Source organism: Oryzias latipes, chromosome 12 (genome assembly GCF_002234675.1).
Source record: "Oryzias latipes chromosome 12, ASM223467v1".
In the NCBI taxonomy this organism is placed as follows: Eukaryota; Metazoa; Chordata; class Actinopteri; order Beloniformes; family Adrianichthyidae; genus Oryzias; species Oryzias latipes.
Window position 1 is genome coordinate 14,775,984 of NC_019870.2, and position 24,623 is coordinate 14,800,606.

The following is a 24,623-nucleotide window of genomic DNA, read 5'->3' on the forward strand; positions in this document are numbered from 1 at the left end:
AGATTGCATTGAAGAAGTTGCTTTTAAAGTTAAACCTGGCTAATAAAAGACATTAGCGAAGTAAAGAATGAAAATACAACTCTTCTAAAAACCCTTCTTGCCACTTAGGCTACAGAGGGATGATCTGGGCTTGTCTGCAGAAGTCAAACCTTGGCGAGCTGCAATCATTTGGTGGACTATTACCTTCTTTAAAGTTTTACTAGTCTCTTTCACACCTCTAGCATTTGAGCAGATCTATGAAAGAGATGAATCTTAATGAGACTTGATTGAGTCAAAGTCCAGACTTTACCTAACTGCGAATAATAGGCCAAAAATCTGTCTTAGACATTCCAGTGGGATAATGTATCTCTTACATAAAGTGTTGCTTGTCTCCTTTTATATAGATGTGAGCACCAGATAAGCTAAAAGAAAAGTAAAAAAACAAAACAAAGTAAACACAGACCACTACCAAAGGAAGTGTGGTTAACTTCTGGCATTTCCTTGTATGTTGATGATTAAAATCCCTTTTTTTGCTATTGTTAAAAAGTGGCAACATTTTGAATCATTTACGGTATTTCAAATGAGCTTGTAAGCCTATCAGCAAGATTCTCTACTGCTGAAAAGTGAGATAGATAACACACATTTACAACCTCACCCCCACCTTCCACAGCTAAACACGTACCTGTGACGGGACACACCCACACCAAAGGTATAAAGGTAACTCACAATGCAGATACTTCAGTCACAGCCTGACTCCTGCAACAGTCCTGCTGTTTTCGTGTTGGCAAGATGTCTCGTGATTATTTTGGATTCTCTTTTATAACGAGAAGTGCAAGAAATGCGAGCAATGGAAACACGGTGGCTCTTAACAACCCTGCAGACATTTCTGTTATTGTAATCTACTTTGTGGTTGTCTTAGCTGTGGGAGTATGGGTAAGTTTTTTCTTTTTTCTTTTTTACATCAACTTATTAAATTTAAATCTTAAATAATTAGTAACAAGGACTATATTTTTTGAAGGACATTTTCAAACTTGCTTTTGGCATACTTTCACACGATGAACAGTCCTTAGAAGCCATTACAAAAGTACTTTTGCAAAGTTTTACAAAATGCAAAGTGTTAAGATTCTTGTGAAGTTTAATTAGTTTAAAAAAAATAAGAAGATACCTTGATAACTTAATAGACTAATAACTCATAGATTTTTGACCTAATTTAGATCCTTCTTGATAATCACCTTCTAACTTAGTTTGACATTTTTGTGATTACAATTGCATTCAGACTCTAAATGATCCCTTAGGTATGAACGTGATTGTGTGTGGTTGTGCGTCTCTGTGTGCCATCTGAGCTGGATCTGTAAACGGTGCAGGGTGTATCTACCAGACAGTAGCTGGGATAGGCTCCAGCAACCCCATGACCCCAATTGTATTAATGCATGGATGCATGGATGGACGGACGGATGAATGGAATTAGATTCTATGCTACACCAACTTAAACACAATCTTGTCCTGTTGCAGGCTATGGTACGGACCAATCGCTCCACCGTGGGTGGCTTTTTCCTCGCAGGAAGGAGTATGGTATGGTGGCCGGTGAGTTCAAATCCAATTGGTCAATGTTTTGGAATTTAAAAAGTTTAAATTGTTGTGTAACATAGTTTTTGCTTGCAATTTGTCCATGAGTGAGTGTATTCATCAACAGTGTGTATAAAAGAGAAAAGAAGAGCTTTACTATTCAGTGTAAAATTGATTTCTGCATGGTTTCTATCAACAGTTTTAAAAAAGCTCATATGAAAGGTAAATTTACTTGTGATTTCTACAGATCGGAGCGTCACTGTTTGCTAGCAACATAGGCAGTGGCCACTTTGTGGGCATTGCCGGCACTGCCGCAGCAGCAGGAATAGCCACTGGAGGATTTGAATGGAATGTGCGTACACAATATCAACTAATGAAATAGTAAGGAAAAACAATTTTTAATGGACCTGAACACTTTTTATTAATTTTCGCTATGTTATAATGTTTCAGGCCCTCATTGTTGTAGTTATCCTTGGATGGCTCTTTGTGCCAATCTACATCAAAGCTGGGGTAAATAAAAGCTATGTCACGTTAAAGCATATTATTGAGCTGGTACTGTTAATTTTAAAAAATGGTGGTGTCTAGGTGGTTACCATGCCTGAGTACCTGAAGAAAAGGTTTGGAGGATCTCGCATTCGCATCTATCTGTCCATACTCTCCCTGATTCTTTATGTCTTCACCAAAATCTCAGTAAGTTGCCTGATAGTTGCACTATGTACCAGTGTGAAGTGCCATTGATAAAACAAATGGATCTTTCACTTTTTTTTCAGGCTGACATGTTTTCTGGAGCCATTTTCATCAACCAAGCTCTTGGGTTGAACATCTACGTTGCAGTTATTGCACTCCTACTGATCACTGCAATATACACTGTCACAGGTCTGCCTAAAGAGGAACCCCCTTTCTTTTTTTCCTTATGACATTTTCTTTTAAACTAAAGGTACAGAGAAATCTTATCTTTGCATGCAGCACTAAAACGGAGGGTAAAGTCTTCTAATTGCAATGTGATTTGGCGTGATGTAGATACACACCCACATCCACAACCTCTGTTTTTCCTGGATGGTTTATCAGTAGTGTGTTATTGTGGTTAATTACCCATGGACTATGATAAGCATGTAATGGCCCTCTGTGATGCTCTGCAACTGACGTAGCTGACGTTTTACAAGAAGAGCAGTAAAGCACTTACATAAGGACTTGTTTTCCTCATGTTCAGCAAGTGAAAGAAAGTGGAATGAAGAGTATTAACATCCTATTTTGTGTTTCAGGTGGTCTAGCTGCAGTGATATACACAGACACATTGCAAACGATCATTATGGTAGTCGGATCGTTCATTCTTATGGGCTTTGGTAATTAAAAAAGAGTTTATTTTCTACATTTTTTCCAGATTTTGTCCATCCAAATCTAAGATATCCTAATCTCTACTCATCTACAGCTTTCAATGAAGTGGGAGGCTATGAAAATTTTGAAAGGCTCTACATGCAGGCCGTCCCCTCAATCACAGGAAACATCAGTGCTGAGTGTTACAAGCCTCGACCGGACTCCTTCCACATTTTCAGGGATGCAATAACAGGAGATCTGCCATGGCCAGGCCTGGTGTTTGGACTCACCATCCAGGCCACTTGGTACTGGTGCACTGATCAGGTCAGCAAAGCAAATGACTGCTATGTTTGCAAGGACACTTTACATCTCAGCTGATGCAGTAACAGCTTTTAATGTGTACCATTGGCAACCTATGGTCATAAACACAGAACAAACCAATTGATTTCTTTACACTTGTAAACACTTTAATGCTCTTTTATCTTTGGGAGGAAAGCATGGCTTTCAAGAGTGGCAGTGTTGAAAAATGTAACACAACGACAGCATATGTGGTAGTGTTAGATTAAATGCTTATCCAAAACAATGTTTCGACATTGTTAGGACAACCAATCTGTAATTTCAATAAAACCTGTTGGCATGCACCCACTTTCATCCCCTAAGGTTCTTTGGGTAGTTATTTAGACAGTTTACCCAAAGAGAGTTAGGTTTTGGTTTATATCCTTTTTTTAGGTAAGACCGCGGTTGGGTATCTGCTTTTGCAGATGCTCCACCAATGCCACCTGATAAATTTCATATTCTACCCTGTCCAATTACCTGCACATTTTAAGTCAGATTAGATGTAGGACAAACAAAAAATTAACTTAACATTCACACATTTTAGCATGCTTTTACCCAAAGAAATTATATAACAAGACTTTCATTGGTACTAATGCATATGCACAAATACATAAATCTTTCTCACCAGGTGATTGTTCAGCGTTGCCTGTCTGCCAAGAGTCTTTCTCATGTAAAAGGAGGTTGCATCTTGTGTGGCTACTTGAAACTGCTGCCGATGTTTCTTATGGTTTTTCCTGGAATGATCAGCAGAATTCTCTATCCTGGTGAGTATCGTAGTGACATTTGCATCGGCTTAATTATTTGTATTAAGACAGCAGCTAATTAGCTTATTTTGCCTTTTAAAATCTTTAAAAGGGAGAGGAGTTTATAATATTTTGCTAACTTTTTTCAGATGTGGTGGCATGTGTGGACCCAGATGAATGTAAATCATTCTGTGACTCTGGTGTCGGATGCAGCAACATTGCCTATCCCAAATTAGTGGTGGATCTAATGCCCAATGGTGGGTTTTAAGGACTTTCATGCTTTTACTAAATCCTTTAAGAGCATTCTATAATGCTCTAAATTTAATGGTATCTCTCCTAGGTTTGCGCGGTCTCATGCTTTCTGTGATGCTGGCGTCTCTGATGAGCTCCCTTACCTCCATCTTCAACAGTGCTAGCACTCTCTTCACAATGGATATCTACACCAAGATCCGCCCCAGAGCCAAAGAACGGGAGCTCATGATTGCTGGCAGGCAAAGCACATTTCTTATTCTTAAATTTACTTCGACATAGTTTTGTTAAAAAAGTTGACAACAAGTGTAACGCTGTATTTTTAATCTGCTTACAGAGTGTTCATTTTGGGTTTGATTGGTGTGAGCATTGCATGGATCCCTATTGTCCAGACAGCTCAAAGTGGTCAGCTTTTTGACTACATCCAGTCTATCACCAGCTACCTTGCTCCACCCGTTGCAGCCGTCTTCATGCTCGCCATCTTTTACAAACGTGTCAATGAGCCTGTAAGCTGCATCCTAAAATCCAGTAATTTTTTTGTGAAATCATGGTCGTATCCCATTGGGATGCTCTTCATTAAGAAGTGTTTTGTTTGTCATTTTACATTTGGCTTCATTGAACAGAAACGTTATTTTAAACAAAGCATTTTGGAAAGATCTTTTTGTATTTAGTTTAAGAAAAATAATAACCCTTTGAGTGGCCATCAAAACAATAGTTTAGATGATTTCTGTTGAGTTATTTATACAAAGAAATGTTTACAGTTGGAGTCACGCTGTCAATTTTTTATTTAAACATCCATGATGAAGCAATTTTATTCCTCAGTCATTGTTTGTATTAATTCTGGAACAAATATTGATAGTTTGTCCAAGAAAACATTTCAGAAGCATCTCATGATGCATTTTATATTAGTTTGAGAAGACTGAAACCCTTTTTTATTAGTATTCTAAAGCCACCATTTGGGCAACAAGGCTTTGTATCTGGTACCTAGGTGGCATAAGGGATATCCATCAATCCTGTTTGTGATTAAAAAAGCGTAACATGTCCAGTACTTATACATTTGAAATCCAACAAATTAAGAGTGTATTCAGACTGGACACATTTGGTTCACTCAAAGTGAACCAGAGTTTGTTTCCCCGATAATCCAGAACACATTTTCCATCTGAATGCACCCATGCGGACCCTGGTCCAGGACCAGGAACTGCTCTCTGACCCATTTTTCGAATTTGCCTCTGTTAGTTTTTAATTGGGCTGAGTTTTGGTTCACTCTGAATATCCTCAATCTGATTAGGCTCCGTGCTCGGAGTGGATCAACTGGACCAAAAAGGCCACCATAGCCGAGCATTACGGGAGGTAAATGCAGTAGCGGAGCAACAATAAGGCAGAGCAACTCATTGAAAATTGGTCGGACGAATGTAGGCTCATTAAAACAACTTTTAACGGGATTGCTTCTCACTGTTTTCCCAACAATCTATATGTCAAAAACACTTATCGGTGTACCTTCTTAGCTGTTGCTTCCTCAGTAACCACCTTACGACGTGTCTCAGGCATACCAAAGTAGCAAGAAAGAGGTGTTGTACCTGACGTTGATATAGAAATTGAAAATTGGACAGCCAAATACAAAGTTTGAATAATTGAACAATCCCAACAAGGATTAAGTTTAGGACTTTCATTATTAATTCTCTCGTTGCTTTGCCCCATCCTTGTATTTCGTGGCCAAATGCTGAAGAGACTTAAGTCACATGGTTTTGTTCATAAACTTTAGTCCGGAACAGAAATCTCTGGTAAACGCTAGTCGGAATACAGACCAAATGCAAGGGTCAGGACTCGATCCGGCCCAAATTTACCGAACTAGGTCCGGGACAACAGGCTTTTCCAGTGTGAATACGCTCTTAAACACGTGTTTTTCAAAATTTGCATCCATTGCAGAGTTTTAAGCCATTAATTTATCAGTGTTGCTTCAGCTTACTCTAATTAAATTTCTTTCTTAATCCTAGGGTGCCTTCTATGGACTCATAATTGGTCTACCAATAGGCCTGTCCAGGATGATTGCTGAGTTTGTGTACGGAACGGGTAGCTGTGCTAGCCCCAGTGACTGTCCGACAATTATTTGCGGAGTGCACTACCTCTACTTCGGCATCATCCTGTTTGTGTTGTCCTGTATCATCATCATTGGAATATCCCTAATGACCAAACCCATTGAAGACAAACATGTAAGTGTTCTCTCCAAGACAAACTTGAATAAATCATTGACTTTTCTTCCATGTGTACTGTCCAGCAGAGCAAATAGAACAAATAGACACAAGCTGAAAGTCTTGTATTGGACAGATCTTGTTGTTAAAATTGGGGTTATGTTTTTTATTCCTTGTGCAAACCTTGTTTTTCCTTGTATAAACCAATTCTCTTCTTAAATCTATATTTATTTATTTTTTAAATTATTAGTTTACTATTGCTATTTGAAGTTAAACTATGATTAATTATTATGAATAAAAACAGTCTTTATGAAGGATGGAAAAGAGAGAGAATGAGAAAGATACAGGAAGAAGAGTTAAGAAAACATAAGTAGGAAAAAAAGGAGCAGGTGTAGAGGGTAGGAGGTGGGGGATACAGACTACAAAAAAACAAAAATAGCAAAGGTGAGAGGAGAGAAAGCAGAACAAGTAATTGAAAGTTGCTTGGGGGTTGACGCTGTCAATATTTCAATTTTTTTCAGAAGTGGATCTTTGTGCTCAGCCACACACATCCATGCGAACAAAATAGGCATGCATATACCCCTTCATTTTCAAATGACTTTTTTCATTTAAAAGTTTGTGTTGTTTCCCCAGCTTTATCGACTTTGCTTTAGTCTGAGGAATCGTACTGAGGAAAGAGTGGACCTCGAACAAGATGACTGGGTTGGTGGTGATGATGACAATGAAAGCATAGATGATAAAGGTAATGGGCAAAAAGCTACGGTTCAAGGATGTCTTCAAACTTATGCAAAGGCTGCAAACAAATATTTGATTTGCTCGTATTATAGATTCTCACAAAGAACCGGGCGCCTGCAAAAAAGCACTCATGTGTTTCTGTGGCCTGGAGGACAACAAGGCCCCAAAACTGAGTGCAGAAGAAGAAGCAGAACTGAAGAGGAAACTCACAGATACCACAGAGGTACCTCTATGGAAGAACGTCGTGAACGCCAATGCCGTCATCCTTTTATGTGTGGCTGTATTTTTCCATGGTTTTTTTGCTTAGAGGAACCAAAGGGGACTTTAATTGCCAAACTGGATGCAGCAAGTTATTGTTTTTGTCACAAACTTTTATACGGAACCATGACATACTGCAACAAAAACCCTTTAAAAGAAGACAGAGTAGTTCCCTTTTTTTTCCATTATTTTTTTGTGTAATGACCGATGATCTCATCCAGGACATAATGTTTGTTTTTCTTGAATAGTTTGCTTTTCTAGTTAACTTTTCCTTGTATTTGTCAAAAAGTAAACTATGCTGTAATATATTAACACATCTACTTTGCTTAAATACACAGACAGTATTCACATACATATTACGAATGTGCAGATTAAATGTGACAATCCCTCTCAAATTTATTAGCCAGTTTTTTTTCTTTCTGTGTACTTGTTGTTCTACTTCCTTGATGTTTTTTCGTATATCTGTAGAACTACTGGCAGAGTGTGATAGTAAGTTTGTTTTCCCCCCGAAATGTGCACTTTTGCAATGAAAAACTGAAAAACAAATAATGTTTTTCAATTTTAGTAATGGATATGTACATTTATGACGAGGACAATACACCCTGGAACTCAGCTCAACAGCTAAGCAGAAGCTCTTCTAACAGCGAAATATAAAAGCTTTTTTAATAGTGTCATAAACTGCTCAGTTTACATGACAAAAATTAACCTGGGATGTTATGTTTAGTCATGAAAAAACGGAGGATTGAGATAACCAAGAATGCCCGTAAAATATGTATAATATGTAACTGATGAAGGACGAGGGAGAGGGTTGTAAATCCCCTCTCAATCTCTCTGCTTGCTACATCATTCCTCTTCAGCTGGGATTTCTTATTATTATTATTATTCATGCTCAAAGTCCATCAGTTCTGTAACTTTTACATCAATTCCTGCAAGTGTACGTGTTAATGAATAAGACACCACCAGAAGGAAAAATTTTACATTTCTCAAAAAAAAAAAAAAAAAAAATCCCATTTCTTCTTCCGTCCAGTTGTTCATTCCTTTTTACTTTTTGTATTAAAAGTGATGGATATGTACATTTTCTGTAAGATACTGACTTTATTCTATTAACCTTCACATATTTTCCCATTCACATGTACTTATGTAAATCACATGTACTTGTTAAATAAATGCTGAACAAGCTGTGACTCATCCTAGAACAGATAGAGTTTTATTTCAGTTTTATGCCTATGCAATCACTGATAATCACTGATTATATGGCCCACAGAAGTTTGTCACTGTTGAATGTTCCTTGATTTCTGACCAGGTTATCGGATAATGATTCCTCCAGTTTTTATCTTTTCATTCCCATCTCATTATGTAGCAGCTATAAATAACTTTACATCTGATTGACTTGTACTGGCCATTCGTAAGCTGCAGTTTCACTAAGCTTAAATAAAACATGTAAGGATCAAAGTTTTCATTGGGAATAATTGGTATTAAGGTGCAAACCATGAAAATGTTATTTCTTGTTAAACCGTAGAACACTTTAGTTATGAAAAAAGTTAAACCATCATTTTTGCCGGGTAATTTTTACCCGATATAATATACCCAAGACAAAGTACTTGTCATAAAAAATAGATCAAAACATGACAACACATGATAAATTAGAATGGTTTTCTTTAATTTTCAACCGTGGTATGTGTAACAAAATGAAAAAGAAAAACATATGAAGTTCCTAAAAACATGCTAAAGAATTACTGAAAAAAATAATAAATGATACTAGAAAACTTTGTCTTTGGTCCATCCATGTCTGGGACATGTGAGACTTCCCTGGTGAAGCTACAGACTCCCTGACACGCGACATATTAAAATTAATGTAAAAAGTTTTGCTCGGGGGAAAATCACCCGGCGATTGTGCTCTAGGGTAAAAGAGTAGAAGCAAAACACAGTGATATTTTGTTTTTAAATCCAATACATTTTGGAGTTAAGTCAATTGAGCATTTTTCCTTAGATTATGAGGTCCCAATGTGCAACAAAGTCAAGATGCTTTACAGAATGTATTTTTAATAATGTACATGATGCACCTTAAAAACTATTTTTTAGCTCAGATTTGTAGAATGAATCTTAGATTTAATTGTATTTTTACTCTGAGTCAGTGGCGAAGCTTAAATATTAAATATTTTATATGGGGGATGTGGGGGGGGGGGGGGGGGTAGTGGAAGACTGTGGAAAGGTGGCAAATCAGAACAGCTGAGTACAAATTGAAGGATCCAAATATGAGTTTCAAACAGTTTTATTAATGTTATTAGTGTTAAAACGATAGTTTCTTTACCCGATTTGCTACGTAAAGCTGTACCCAAAACATTTTTTAAACTTCAATATTAATTTCCCTGATCAAGAATAATGAGAAACATAACTATTTAAGGCCAAAAAATAACTCATCTTTAAGAGAGTTTGAGCTTGTTGTGTTGTGTTACAAAGCATTTTATGAAGATAGCTAAATCCCTTGCACTTTTTACAACACTGAGAAGGGCTAAATTTATCAGGCCGGTTGAGCGCAAGTTAATTTTTTTTATAAGTTCTAAAATTAAACCATATGAGGTAATCAAGATTTTATTTAAAAATATTGTTTTTGCTATTATTGCAACTATTTCTCAATCTTTATCGACACTGATAAAGATTAGAGAGGGGCACGTTTTTGCTGGAGGGGCTGCTGCCCCCCTTTGCTCCCCCAGTAGCTCCGCCTCTGCTCAGCATGTTCAAAAACTTTCTATAACAAAGAAAGCAGTTGTGCAATTAGACATGCAAAGCCACTGCAAACAAATTGAGATGAGTTTCTGTGACAGCAGTGCCTCCCTCTGGAGAAATAACCTCAAAACATGTGACAAGAACTTCAATCACCCTTACTTTTTTCCTGTTTTTTTACTTGTAAACTTGTTTGAACATATATTTAGGGTAAAAAATAAAAATAAAAAAAGAACGAATGTTCCAAAAAATGGAGTTTGAACATATTCAAACCAACTATTTTTTTCATAGCTCACTGTTCCTTTTAAAAACATTTTAGTTTTGATATTTCCTGGAACCATCAGGGCTGCTGTTTATGGACTTTGTTCCCCTACAATAAATCAAACCATCTTATTTGTAGATAACTTTTTATACACTTATTTAGGTAACAAAACTTTCAGGGGCTCCAAAATACCCTCAATGCACAATAACACTTTCTATCACACGTTTCTATAACTGTTTTTTAAACCCAAAAATGAATAATATTTTGTGCTGTAAAAACAACAGAATAAAAATAATTGCTTTGCTTAAGCATTATACATGATTACCCGAAGTGCTACTTTGCTGCTTCAAAGAAGAGCTGACCGGAAGGCAATATATTATTAACTGTTTTAATATTATTAACAAATATATCATTATTTACAAGTTCTGCCTATTATGTCCTCATGCATCAATTTTGTATTTACAAATAAATGAATACATGATATTATTCTTTGACTGAGCTACAATTGGGACAATGTGTTTTGTTTAGCAGCGTCTGAGCTTGTCCTCAGGTAAAGACTCAACTCAAAGGTTAATGGGTAGCTAATGAGTGAATTCTTACGTTAACTCAATATAGCCGTCAGGAAAACAAAACTACAGCCCACCTCAGAGTGAAGGCTGAGAGGTTTTAAACGTTTTTCCCATTTCAGCTATCTTAATCAAGTTAAGGCTTGCAGTACAATGAATGATTGCCTTAGTTAGGCTGAAAGTTGTTGAGTGCAGCATATTCTGCACATCATTTATAAGCTAAATAAACATTTGTGTTATTTTATGTGCAAATGTGGTCTGCAGGCTGCAGTTAGTAGATGCAATTCAGTCTGCATTGTGCATGTTGCATGTTTCTGCTCGTGCCTAAATACAGACCAAACAAACTCTGGAAAAATTGTCAGAAGCCCAAAGCTGCTGCTGAAGAAAGCCTGAAATTTGAAGGTTAAGCCAGTTGTTAGGTGGATCCATATGCACTAAAATAGCAAAGTTATAACTTTTCTACAGTAAACAGGTATTTAAATGCCATATAGGTAAAAAAAAAAAAAAGTATTATTGTTAAATTTCTGTGAGGGACACAAAGTTATTGTTAAATCAATCAATCAGCATGTCAGCCTGGGACTGAATCTAATAGAAAACAAGTACCCATAGTATTTTTTTATACAGTAATTTAATGAATAATATGTTAACTGCAGCAAGAGTGGCCTCATAGTTAGTGATTGGACCAGTGGTGGTTCCAGTTGTGAGACTTTCAGGATCAAACACAGGGAGGGGCAGATGACCGGCAGAGTTTTCTCCATCTTCTTACCTCTCTATGGGCCAAACTGCTCCAGTTGAGCTTCTCAGAGGCAACAAGTGGATCTATTGTTGTACCGAGGAGCATTCAGGTAAGAATTTAAAATCAGGTGAGTATGAACAGGACTTACTTTAAAGAGTCCACTGTCAATAAAAAAATGTTGTGTCCATTGGTGTAGATTTATTTTTTTATTTTTTGTTAACTTCAGGTTGATGTTCTACAGCTGTCATCATTTCAGTTAATACCCTCAGCGTATTTAACGATCTGGTTTTCAGATTTTCATTTTCAGGTCATCTCCTTTATCACTTTTTTGTTTCTCTGTGGGGTTTAAGTTGCTTTAATAAATGTTTAAGTTTCTGTCACCAAGCTGGGTCTTCTGCATTTTCTGACACTTGGCATCTGGGAGTCTGTCTTAAACCAGAATTTGTGCTACATGCCAAAAATGATCAGGTTTGGGGGTTTTGTTAAGAACAAAGCCATGAAGAGAAACTGGGTTCCTGCAGTCAACATTGTTGTCACTCAGGGGACAATTTTAGTCTCTCCAAATATCCAGAGCTACAAGTGATATATATATCCAGTCAGATAAGTTACACTACACAGAAAAAGACTTCACTTGTGTTTAATTAGTATGGAACAAAACTGCAATAAAAAAGACAAGTAAAGAGCAAGTAAAAAAATCGTCTTTGTAAAAGCAGAGGCTGTGAGATCCCTGACAACCTGTTTAACTTTTTAATATGTTGGTGTGATTAAAAAGAAAAGAAAAGGAAAATGTCTCTGTCATGGCTACAGAACACTTTTCGACCCAGACGCTGGAACCCAGAAGAAACACAGAGGAGGACGAGCGTGGCAGGTAAGAGGTTTTAATAGTGAACAGACAGAAAACCGTGGGCAGGATCTAGGGTTCCCAGAGAGTGAAGATCGAACTCGAGTGGCGTCACTGCTGGATCTTTCTGCAGGCAGTCGGAAGGAGTTGACGCCGGAGGGGGTCCAAGAGATGGCAGAAGACGGCAGAGGCTCGAGGTGGGACCAGCAGGAGCGAACGGAGGGAAGGTTCCAGACAGAGGTTGATGCAGGCGACCACTTGTGACAATGGATCCCTGGAGATGAGCAGAGACAGAAATTAGCCAAGGGCTTGACGAGACAGAACACCATGAACGAGACGAGAGGACCAACTATGCACCATCAGGGGCAACGAACTGGCGAAAACTGGTGATCCAGAGGCTCCTTATGAAGGCAGAAGAGATGATGAAGTAAGTGGCAGCAGCTGGGATGGAGAAACAGCCAAGTGGAGAGGAGAGGGGGAGGAGTCTGACAGCGGCACCATATCAGTCTCTTCGCACATGATTTTTGAAATACTGAACTTTTTCTTGGCTGCACAGACCCAGTGAATGGGTTAAGGTTAGGATTACGGTTACAGTTAGGGTTAAACATCCAAATGGTTCCTGAGTGAGGCTGTTTTTGCTGCTCAACGCTCCTCCAGGCGATGGATCAAGTGTGGAGAAGACATTTCACGCACCTAGAAGCGTGAAAACTAATCGGGCATTGAGTTTAACTTTAAATACGTGCGACCAACAACAAAATTCAACCTTGGACGCACTTAAAATATGTGCAGGCAATGCAGCCAGTGGCGGTTCTACACCAACTTACTCCCCGGGCGAGTAACCCCCCCGCACACACAAATTTAACGCCATCATTTTGTATTCCCTATCTTTATTTGAATATTTTACAGAAATGCATGAATTGTCAGACACAATTCATGAGGGAAAATAACTTTAGGTTAAAAAAGGGATCGAGAAATGAAAATTTGTTGAGCCCGAGCAGATCTCGAACCTACGTAGTTTGTCCAAGTGGGGTTACTGTAGTGTTGCCTTCAGTCGGAAGGACCCCAAACGGAAGTTCCAGGCTGAAAGCCCCCATTGAAATTTGCGCCCCGGGCAATTGTCCATTTTGCCCGTGCCTGAAACCGCTACTGAATGAAGCGAATTTACATCAGCCTAAAAAAAAACCTTCTGGATATAAGTCCTAAACTTGACACTAATGTGAAGTAGAGACACTAATGAAAAAAATGTCTATTAGCAGGGCGCTAAAAGCATTTACTAACAGCAAATGTCTCAAAAACTATTACGATATGACAATCACGGAGAAGTAATGCACCTTGATTTACTTCCTCTTATCAATAATTAGCTACTTGTTGAAGGTGCAGCTATCAACTGATTTCCCTCTGGTACAACTCAAGACCACAAGGTTTTCACAAATGCCAGTCTAAATTCATTTAATTTTCCAGGTTCATTCTCAGACTATAACCTATAAAAATACCCTAGTTTGTCTTCTATGAGAATTGTACATTTTGATTTTGCAAAAGCTCTTCGGCAGTTTCGTTTTCAACTAATGAAACTGGTGTGTACAGGACAACTGTAGCTTTCTGCCCACCAGGGGGCGTTTCATTTAGACTGAAGTCAAGTGACAACCATCAATACCCCTTCAGAAATACCTCTGTAAAAAGGTTAAATATCTTTATAGTGCATTCATTAATTTGGAACACAACAAGTAATTGATTCTGTATTTTTTAAAGATGTGTGAACATTAAAAATATAAATACATTATGCAACTGTGTAAAATTAAAATATTTCCTGAATCTTGGCAGAACTGAACAGTTGATGATGACATTTTTTATCTTGTTTGGTCAAATGAAAAAATAACATGAAGCTTTTTTTAAATTTGGTTTACAGATTTACAAAAAAGACACTAGACCATATTTTGAGATGTTAAATTTAAATTCTAGTGCTCTTGCAGTAAAACAGGTAAGTATTCTGATTAGACTGAGAATAGAATTTTGACTCTTTGACTTCATAACTTTATTTATAACTAACTAGCAGGCAAACAAGTCAGCAGATTTTCTACTTCAATTGTTTAACTATCTATTTGATAAAGACCATATTAGCCCAGTATTTACTGGTGACATCTAGTGACATCAATGTTATACGTAGGGTTAAATCTTCTGAGACACTGACCTACAGGCATTGAAAAATGACCTTTTGGAGAGTGAATTATAGGTGACACCGAACAAAACATGCAAGGTATTTATTCTCTTATCCTGCCTTCTTTTACTGGACCTTCTACCTAATCCTGTCATTTTAATACAGGGTGATGTTTGTAAAGAAAGTTTAGCCTAAAACGGTTAAGCATATTAAATCAATATGTTCAGAATTGTTAGGAATCAAGTTAGCTTAATGGTCATTTTATTTCACCTCATACAGCACATTAAAAATAATTTGTAAGACAGCAAATATTAAATTAATTATGAAACCCAAATCATGATAATGCAGCTTTGTATATTTGCATTCTAAAAAAGAGAAAATTAAAAAAAGTTGTACTAGTTCTTATTTCATTTTTGTTTAAATATAAAATTACAAGAATTACTTCAATTTCTTGGGCCTCCACTTTTCCTCTAATGTTGATTTCTATATTCTGCATTTGATCTGACGTTATGTAAGCATTCGCCTTAAGCTCAGAACTCACATCATGCACAACCTTTTTTTCCCAGCTTTGATCTGGGGATTATTTATTTGTTTCATGAAAGCTTTAGTAGACATCAAACTTAGAAATCCTGATTATGCAACATCACAGCTCCTCTGGATCTGAGTCAGGTGTCCAGAATGCAGTTTTACAGCGTCTGTGTGGTTTCTAAAGAAACTCATGTTCCTTGTTTATGTCTTAAGATTGTGAAGATGAATTTAAGCAGATGTCTTCTCTTTGCTGCAGTGGTCACGAGTAACTTTTAACGCCTTGCAGAAAATAACAACATGAATGTTGTTCTTTTGGTGTGCATTTTGCATGATCCAGGCTGGAGAACTGTTAAGAACACATACGTCTTTCTTGCAAATGCTCAATGATCTATAGCTGTCTTTTCTCCATCGGCTCCTCGTGTTTCCTGTGTGGCTGACTGGTGAGATTGACCACATGTGCTCACACAGAGCATGATTCACAGCTCTTTTTTTTTCCGGGGGGGGGGGGGGGGGGGGGGGGGCTTTCATATCTACTGTGCATATTTGCTTGTTTGGATGGGGGTGGGGAGTCTGGTCCTGATTGGCTAAAAAATTTTCTCAGTTGACGAGGGAACGTGATCCCGCCTGCAGAGGCACTGCAGTGTGTGCTGCAGCGATGGTTCAAGAGGAAGGAGAGGTGGTGGGAGAGTGTGTGAGAGACGGAGAGGAGGGGCGGGGAAGCAAAAAGAGCTGCACGCATGAGGGGAGTGAGCCAGGAGCCCAGCAGAGACAGGGTTGTGTGGATGTATGTGTGAAGGCACTGCGCATGTGTGACTGTGAGGTGCACTGACTGAAGCAGACAGCGGAGGAAAAAAGAGCAGTAATGAACGGCTGCTGAGCGATAACAGCAGAGGAGAGGGGAAGAGGCTTACCTGAAGACCACAAGGCAGGACGGTGGACAGGAGGGAAGGGAACGGATGAGAGATCAGAGGCGCAGCACAGAAAAAGCTGAATAATTTGGGAGAAGGGCAAAAAATAAGGAGATGGAAAGGAAGATGGGAGAAATCAAGAACTCGAAAGAACAGAAACAAGGTTAAGGGTGTGAAAAACAAGGATAACAGAGAGGAGAGAGGAAGAGGAACCGAGGATGATGAAAGCCGCAAAATGAGTCCACCTTGTGAATGCTTCCTCCATCTTACATCTCCTCCATGTTGTTGATGGTCCTAGAATGAAAAGGACAGAAGAGAGCATCCTTCCCCTGATGAGACATTTCCCGCACAAAGAGCCAAACGGTGTATCATCACTGGAAAGCTTTGCCTGCAAGAACAGAAGCAAGAAAAAATCAGGAACAAGTGCACAGGTAATGACAAGGGCTTTGTAGGATTTTCTTTTGTGTGATGACCATTATCTGTGTGTGCGCATGCTTCTTGCTGTGACACATCGCCTTGTTTTTCACCCAAATGTTTCTTTTTTTTCTTTGTGTGGGCAGGACAAAGGCAAAGGTTTTGCTTTGTTGCATTGCATTGTTGTTGCATCATGGTGATTCATGTGACAGCTGGTCATACACGCGCTGATGTGTGAATGGAGACCAATGCATGCCCACCGATACACTCCCACCTCGCACAGATCAAAAACGGCGGTCGGAAATTGGTCTGTGGACACTGATCTCGGGTGTTTAGTCGCAGATGGAGCCTTGAGGGTTTCCTGTTTCCATGACATTTGACAGACCTCTGCACAGACAGAAACAGAGAGGGCACAGGTGGAGGGCTGGAGGGTAGGGGGGGGGGCACAGGTAAAGGGCAAGAACGGCCTGTTCTGTCGTTGTCAGCAACACTGAGACGTATCCATATTGGCCGTGCACTGGTGCTGCAGTGAGAGCACTCGGCACACCATGCTGCGATTGCATAACTGCTGCTTCCAAGTGCACCCCTCCCACTTTGTGCAAATCAATGCACCGAAGCCTCTTCTTTGCACAGGGTCCAAATATCTCAGCTACCTCACTTCTGTCCCATCTTTCGGAGCTCGCCGCCTCAAAAATACACCTTAAATCTCTGCAGAGATAGTTGCAGTAATCAATCCTGGCCCCCGCACTTACTGAAGAGCTGAGCGCCTGCTGTGCATTTCCTGTCATCAATCTTCCATGAGGTCTGTGTTTATGAAGACAGATGCTAATTATTATTGCTGTCATTTTTTTTCCTCCTTCCAATGTGCATCTCTGCCATGTTGCTGTGAGAGCAGAGAGGAACAAAGAGCATTTGGCTGTAATGAATTGCGAAGCAAAATGGCCGATGTCTGCCACAAATGACTGAATGAATTATTTAAATCAACACCTCAGCAAGCCCTCCCAAAGCTCTCTATTCATCAGAAAGACTTAAACATCCAACTGATGGGGATCTAAATCCTAAGAAAAGATAAATCTTTGTGTTTGTTTTGAAAGCTGTATTTGAAATAGCAGTATTGGAAAGTATAATCTGAGCATTTGTTTGGCTAAAATGTGTAATAGACATTGATGACCAATGGCTTGTGTGCTTTTGAGAGAGAAAGCTCTGGAGTCTCATTTAAAGTTGCAAAATATGCCAGCGTTTGCATAATTGTATTGAATCACTGCAAACGAGATTATTTTAGGAGAAAATCTGCAGCTAACGGGACTACAGTAAATCTGGGGATTTGTCCTTAGTACATGCTATAAGGTCGTGACACGTTACGCAATCAAAACACAGCAGAGTATTCCGCTCGGATCTGAAGGGAGACATTTGGACATGCCCACCTCGAAATGGGTGAGAACTAAAATCTCCACATAGCTGGAATACCTGACGTGCGGCTGGCATGTGGTATGAGGAGCACGGTGACTGTGAGCATGTGAGTGATGGTGGTGGACGGTGAGGCGAACACATCTTCTGTGATAAGAAAAGGGACGGGCCCATGCCCGCTGTGTCCATGACTCATTCATTCAGAACGGGGCGCTCTTCTCCTACACAGGTGGACTTCATCCGGTGCAATCATGCTGACCCGGTGAGACCTACGTGTGTGTTTGAATGTGCTGATGTGTGCGTCAAACACACAAAGGAAAGCGGTGGGAGTGTTTTTACAGGAATGTTCTGGAGCGACATGAGGCCTTTCCATTACTTTTTAGAAATCTTTCCAATTAGTTTTTTGGTTTTATTTCATGCCAGCTGGTTATCAGTTTGTGTCCGCAGGAATGTAAAGGGTGGTGCCCTGATGGGGCAAGAATGTTCTAGGATGCATGTGTCTAAAGTGCACAAAATGCAGCTCTGTGTGCGTTTAATGGTTTAAGGAATTTGCTGCTGAGGCAGACTACACTGGCATTTCTGTGGTCAGCTTTCCCTCCTCTTTGCTTATGGATGAGGTCAAATGCCTGCCCTGATTTCATTAGCGTTTTAATTCCTCTGATGGAAGATGATGGAGATCCACATCAACACAGTGCCAACTGGGGGCGGAGAGCACCACCAGTTTACACTGTCTCAATGTGGTGGCTGGGTAGAAGATGAGCTCCTTACATAACAGAGCGTCGATTAGAAAGAGGTTACACCAAATCCGACCCCTTCGACGGGCCGACTGCTTCTCTTATCAGCCTCCTTCACAGGGCTGTCATCAAATTAGTGGGTAATTCTAGCTGCTTCTTCTCCAGCAGACTTAAAGTCTATTATCAACTCAATTTTTTACTGTTATCGAACAGTTTTGAGAAATTGGATCTTATAAAAAAATAAATAACTAGAGTTAAATTTGGGGGTTTCGTCAACTTAAATCTTCAAGTAAGGCCTTTTAAATATGTTTAAGTTCTTTCTAAAGAGCTTCATTTATGTTGGTAAGGTAGATGAGTGAATGGCACCAAAGCAGCACCAGAAGATGCTCCATGGGCGTGTCCTGTGGGCGATGGCAAACAGAAATCAATGCTTACCTGTGGCTTATTGCACTATGAAACAGAAATTGTCTCATCTTAGTCAGTCCAGGTTTCAGTTTGGTCAGATAAAACATGAGTCTGATTTTGATCTGTAAATAATTGATGAAACAATGACTGAACGTCAGAAGCTGTCATCAATTCGCCGATATTAGATCGGTAGTGACTACTAGATATCAGATTTACTGCCTCTCCCACTCAGCACTGAAACCCTGGAAATGAATAAGAACTGACACTCTTATATATTTTCAGACTCCAAATTTGAACAGGTGTGTCAAAATACAAGATCATTTAGAAAAATCCACATTTTTGTGGTTTTTTTCTTTCTAAAATACTGCAAACGTAAGGATCTGCTACAATGCTACTGACACTCCACCTTGAGAAACATCAATGAAAATCGGGTTTGTTCTCACAGATATTGTGTGTCAAAAAGTTGAATGGAATGTCTCAGCATTGTAGAGTGGGTTGCCCACATTGGGTGACTGTTGTGAATGACTGGAACATCCAAATGCTCAAACGTGTTTTGAAAATAATGAAATGGAGGAACCTAACACTAAGTCTCAGTTCATCTCATGAGCTAAAGTACGCCTGTTGAGAAAGGTGCATACTTCTCTTTCGGTGTGAATCTTCAGCAGAAGTAGGGGGCAGGAAGCCGCAGATAAACAAGCCATAAATAGACCTGTGCAGTTCTCCTCTCTCATTTTTCTCTCTTTCTCATCATGTAGGTCAACTCCTCTGCTCTGTTTTTTTTCCCCTCTAATGAATCATCGCTGTCGACAGCCAAGCGCTGAATGAAAGACGAGTAATCGTCCCTTCTGTTCTGCTGCTTGCTATATTTTTTTTCTTTGTTTTAGTCACATTAAAATGTGATGGGGCACTTGTTTTTTCTTTTATTCTGTAACCCATACACTGCATGACACAAAGGCTCCAACCAGACTGTAGCCTGCTCCTACGCTTGCTACAGCCAAACCTACGCAATTTATGAGATCTCACGGGATGATTGAGTGTTAAAGAGAAGGAAGAATGTCAAGAGCAAAGCCATAAGTTTGTCGCAATCACCTGCTCTCACAACGCAGTCGAGGGGTAGCTGCTTTTACAGGACGTCAGCTTCCCTCCCACAGGTTTTCATCAAACTTTATTTTAAAGGTTCTGAGGATTAAAAATTAAACATCTAAGTTAAATCTTTTTTAAGTAACTAATCTGATCTTTTGTGTGTGACTAAGTGCAGTTTCCGTGTTGGCTGGTGAGCAATGCTACACAGAAAATTCCTCAGAAACAGTCCAGATAATGCAGAAGGGGTTGCTTCATAAATCATTGAATATGGGTGGTGGGGCAAGCTGTCATTTCCTTGTGTCTGCAGAGGTTATGTCAAATTTGTTCTTGTCAAACATGTATTTATATGTGGGTCTAAGAATACTAGTATTGACAAAAATCTTGCTCCCAAAATTGCACATTTGTGCACAGTAGAAATGAATCCTTTTGCTCAAATGTCACTCGTATTGTGTTCAGAACATTCAGAGACAGAAGAGGATTGAACAGGATGACCTGGTACACACCTCTGCTAGGTCAGTCTTGTTGTCGAGTCATGGCTTCTGGACTTAAAGTCTTCAAAAACTTCTAAAAGAAACACTCATCCAAGTGGTTTCCAAGTGGTTTGAAGTCCCACTCCAATTTTCAGTGCTCTTTTAATTATGATTATGCTGTTTGATCAAATCAATCAAAAAACGGTGTTGTTTTCTAGCGGCAATAGTTCATCAGAAATTTGCCTCGCAGTTGTAGTCGGGTCTGTTGGCACGGAGGAAGCCTGAAGGTGAAAATCTGATGAACTACTGCCTCCTCCCAATCATCCCTTTGTTTACATTTTCTCCTGCAAGCTTATAGCCCCTCACAACCCCAACCTAACATTACCAGAGCAACAAAACTTGCCAGCAATATTGGAGCTATCCAGCCATACATTTTGAGCCAGATTCAAGCTCATACAAGGAAAAGCTTGCAGTTGTAACTTTTATATCACACTTACAGGTTTTTCAAACAGCATGTTTATATCTTCTCCCGATTCATGACAACTATAATAAAGAAAGACTCAGAAATACAATTTCAAGCTTAATTTTCTTGATATGAGACCTCCATCATAAGACAAATGCTACAAGAACATGTTAAAACACAAAAAACACAATTTTCTTTGGAGTAAGTCTCAAAGGCCACTTGTATGAGAGGCTAAGGGTTTCAAGGAAGTTTAAGTCCAGATCCCATGACTCAACTATAAGACGATGTTACCTGGAATATAAAGAACCGTCACAGACATTCTGCTTGGTTAAGTTTTGTAAAATCCCTATGCTTTTCTTGTTCTGTTTTTTTTCTGCTTGGCATTCCTTTGTATTTTGGTTCTTCAGTCAGATGACCTGTGCGATCGGAACAATCAATTCTACTGCAAACCAACAGTTCTACTATTGGAAACAGGAAGCCTATCCTTTTATATATCCTACGCCACAGAACCAAAGATTAAGTTCTTTTACCTGAACATATGATATTTACGCTCTATGATTTTCTTGTTTGTTTTTTACTTTTATGTTTTACTCGAAGTGAAAGAAGAAAGTTGATAAAGGACTTAAAGTTTTTTGTTTCCTTTTTGAAATACTATTAATAAAACAAACTTTTTTGAAGCCTTGGGTCTTTCAACTGGCAGGTACCTCAATTTGTTGCAATTTCATGGACTAATTGTTTTACACTGATAAAAAATTTGTTGTCTAAAGCATTAGGTGAACACTGGAGGCATTGCAATCTGTTTGGCTTGGTAGGAGGTTGATCGCGTGTGTTTTTTTTTTTTAATAACCTGTGACTATGGTTATGTGCCCTGCAGCAAATTGCAGAAAGGTGATGTCCTCTATTCATGTGGTTGCCAGCAATCACAAGGAAATGGAAGAAATATTTCTCCACCTCAAGATAAAAACCTTGGCATCTTTTACTATCAGTTACAAATCTTCATACAGATAGCACTGAGTCAGCCACTTTTTCTGCCAAGTTTGAACTGTTTTCATAACAACATGAAAAAATAATGAGTTTAACTGTTACTTCTCATTCAGGAAGCAATAAAACCAAAATATATTCACGTAAATGTGAAACTGAATGTTTTTTTAAAAAAAAAATGTTTTTCTCTCTGTTTTCACAGGTAGATGCTCAATGGGAATACTGAATCCCATGTTGGAACGCCTAAACCGGGAAACAAGCACAGAGGTGTCTGTTTAACTACAATCCCTCTTTCCACACACTCTTGGGACTCTGAAAGTAAAAAAAAACCAAAACAAAACAAAAAAAGAACACCAACTCCTCACTCCCATTTCTAAAGAATCCAAGGACCTTGGACTTTGAAGGAGTCATTCCAAGAGCTCTCTGGAGCAATATGTAAGACCTCCCATGAACAAACAAAAAAATAAATAAATAAAAGGAAAAAGCCTCCTCCTTTTTTATCAGCAAGCCAAGGAAAGGGGTCTCACAAGGTCTCCTGCACATACTGGACCAACAATAAGAAATAAGGACGTTTATTCTTTCTTTCTGATACTTCAATATAAACCACAACTGCATTCAAACCAGGAGGCTAAGCAAATAATTGAGTGAAAAGCGTTCCCATCGCATGACGCAGGTCAAAAAACCTTTGGGAGCTACTGTCTGTAATCAAACAAAAACTGTCTGTGACCATGAAACTAAAAGCTGTGTAAGAACATGTATTAGTCTTTAAGTATAACAGAACTGTGTGTGCTCGACTGACAGCATCAGGTACAGGAATATAAGCTTGAGTAAAAATGTAATCTTCATTTTAGGTGCCAGCACTGTTAAAACGCTGTAAAGCAGCTGTTACTGTTACGGACACTTGTGTTGCTCTGGCTGAGCTCCTCTATCGAGCCCCTTCTCACAGAGACTCAGGCTGACGGGGGATCTCTAAAAGAAACATGGAGGGCACCTTCCGTCCCCATGTCCCCTCTACTGGCTGACCTCAAAGAAGGAGTCTGATCTTCTTCTGCAAGAAAGCAGGGTGTCAAGTGCTGATTAGAGCAACAGCCGTCTCTTCTCAAAATCCCATAAGAGTGCGAATGTCCTGCCTTAGGCGCCAGCCGGTCACCATCCCCATGGACACCGTGAAGATAATTCAGTCTGAGAAGTTCCCTAGAGAATGCCCTGTGCCCGTCACCCAACCACGGTACGCCCCTCCGCCTAGAGTGGCGTGGGACGGTGGCGGTGAAGGGGAAATCATTGTGAACCAGGCCTGCAGTGACCTGACTCTGGACATATCAGGGTCTACAAGGCCGATGGTGTCCCCTCCGGCCCCCATCATGCGCAGGGAGCACAGCTTCCTGGCGCAGCGGAAAACCAGTGCCAATGAAATCTGCTACCATCAGTTCCACTACAAGATGGACGACGTCATCGTCAACCAATATGTACTGCGCTCCTCCTCCACCTCCTCCTCCACTTCTTCATCGTCCTCCTCCTCAGGGCCTGTCATGCCCTGTGAACCACTGGACTGCCCCACCTGCGGCCACACATACAACTTTGCCGGGAAGCGTCCCCGCATCCTCTCCTGCCTGCACTCGGTGTGTGAGGAATGCCTGCAGATCCTCTACGAGTCCTGCCCCAAGTACAAGTTCATTTCCTGCCCCACATGCCGGCGTGAGACGGTGCTGTTCACTGACTATGGTCTGGCTGCTCTCGCCATCAACACCAGCATTCTGAGCCGCTTGCCCTCCGACTCCAGCGGGCCTGTGCAGTGGGGTGGGGACGCTGACCGCAGCTGCTACCAGACTGTGCGTCAATACTGCCAGTCAGCCTGCACCTGCCAGATCGCCAACCCCTTGTCCACCTGTGGCATCATGTAGGCAAGCGGGGAGGGGGCTGGGGCACAAAGGCATGACTCCACGCTGCTTCCCTCAAACACTTCTCATGTCTATAAGCTAAACCCCCTTCTCTCACACATACAATGACTAAATCCCTCCATAGATGTTATCTCTATATTTCATAGCACAGATGGATGCTGTGTGGAACTGATGGTGGTTCAGTATATAATAAATAAATAAATGTATTTTATGTATGGACTGGAAACCTATTCACCCTCTCTTGTTTGGTTGGACGTGTTTGTCATGTCATCTCTTTACATGGGAATGCCAGGGAAGCTCTGTTTCTCTGAATTAGGTGAATAAAGATTAAATAAATAAAAGTAACTGTTTTCTCTCTGTTTTTTTATGTTATATTATTACTGGCCCACATTAAAACATGGAAAGAAGAGGAAAAAAGTCTAATGCTACGCTCACACCAACCTCGGCAATGTGCGTTCAAGTGGCCACTTATTATAAATAGTCTGTGTAAACACGCGTATTTGCACATTTCGGGCTTCCCCGTTCGAAACTCTCACGTTCACACTTCGTTACGCAAGTCTTTAAGTCAATTTTCGGGCTTTACATATAAATGCCAGTTAAAGTGCATTCAAAATTGAACCAATTTATCTTTGACCAATCAGGGACTCGGATTTGGTAGTGACGTATAGGTAGCGTCCTT

The 24,623-nt window shown here is 39.7% G+C and overlaps 2 protein-coding genes and 1 long non-coding RNA gene across 3 annotated transcripts; 2 read left to right on the plus strand and 1 right to left on the minus strand.

Moving 5' to 3' along the window:
* Positions 1–716: 716 nt before the first annotated feature.
* On the plus strand, positions 717–8,813 carry LOC101175417 (sodium/glucose cotransporter 1). Its single transcript, XM_004074819.4, has 15 exons — positions 717–912; positions 1,492–1,563; positions 1,793–1,897; positions 1,996–2,055; positions 2,131–2,235; positions 2,316–2,421; positions 2,808–2,888; positions 2,975–3,183; positions 3,824–3,959; positions 4,088–4,195; positions 4,279–4,429; positions 4,525–4,693; positions 6,182–6,397; positions 7,010–7,118; positions 7,204–8,813. Exons 1-15 carry the CDS (start codon positions 769–771, stop codon positions 7,416–7,418), a joined length of 1,986 nt encoding a protein of 661 aa, XP_004074867.1. The 5' UTR covers positions 717–768; the 3' UTR covers positions 7,419–8,813.
* A 3,465-nt stretch (positions 8,814–12,278) lies between these two features.
* On the minus strand, positions 12,279–15,670 carry LOC110016074. Its single transcript, XR_002291349.2, has 2 exons — positions 12,856–15,670; positions 12,279–12,772 (listed from the first exon to the last, which is right to left on the minus strand). It is a non-coding gene; the product is annotated as an uncharacterized LOC110016074 (long non-coding RNA).
* Positions 15,671–15,852: 182 nt separating this feature from the next.
* On the plus strand, positions 15,853–24,294 carry rnf208 (ring finger protein 208). The gene is made up of 2 exons (XM_011481859.3): positions 15,853–16,520; positions 22,249–24,294. Exon 2 carries the CDS (start codon positions 23,168–23,170, stop codon positions 23,945–23,947), a length of 780 nt encoding a protein of 259 aa, XP_011480161.1. The 5' UTR covers positions 15,853–16,520; positions 22,249–23,167; the 3' UTR covers positions 23,948–24,294.
* Positions 24,295–24,623: the final 329 nt, after the last annotated feature.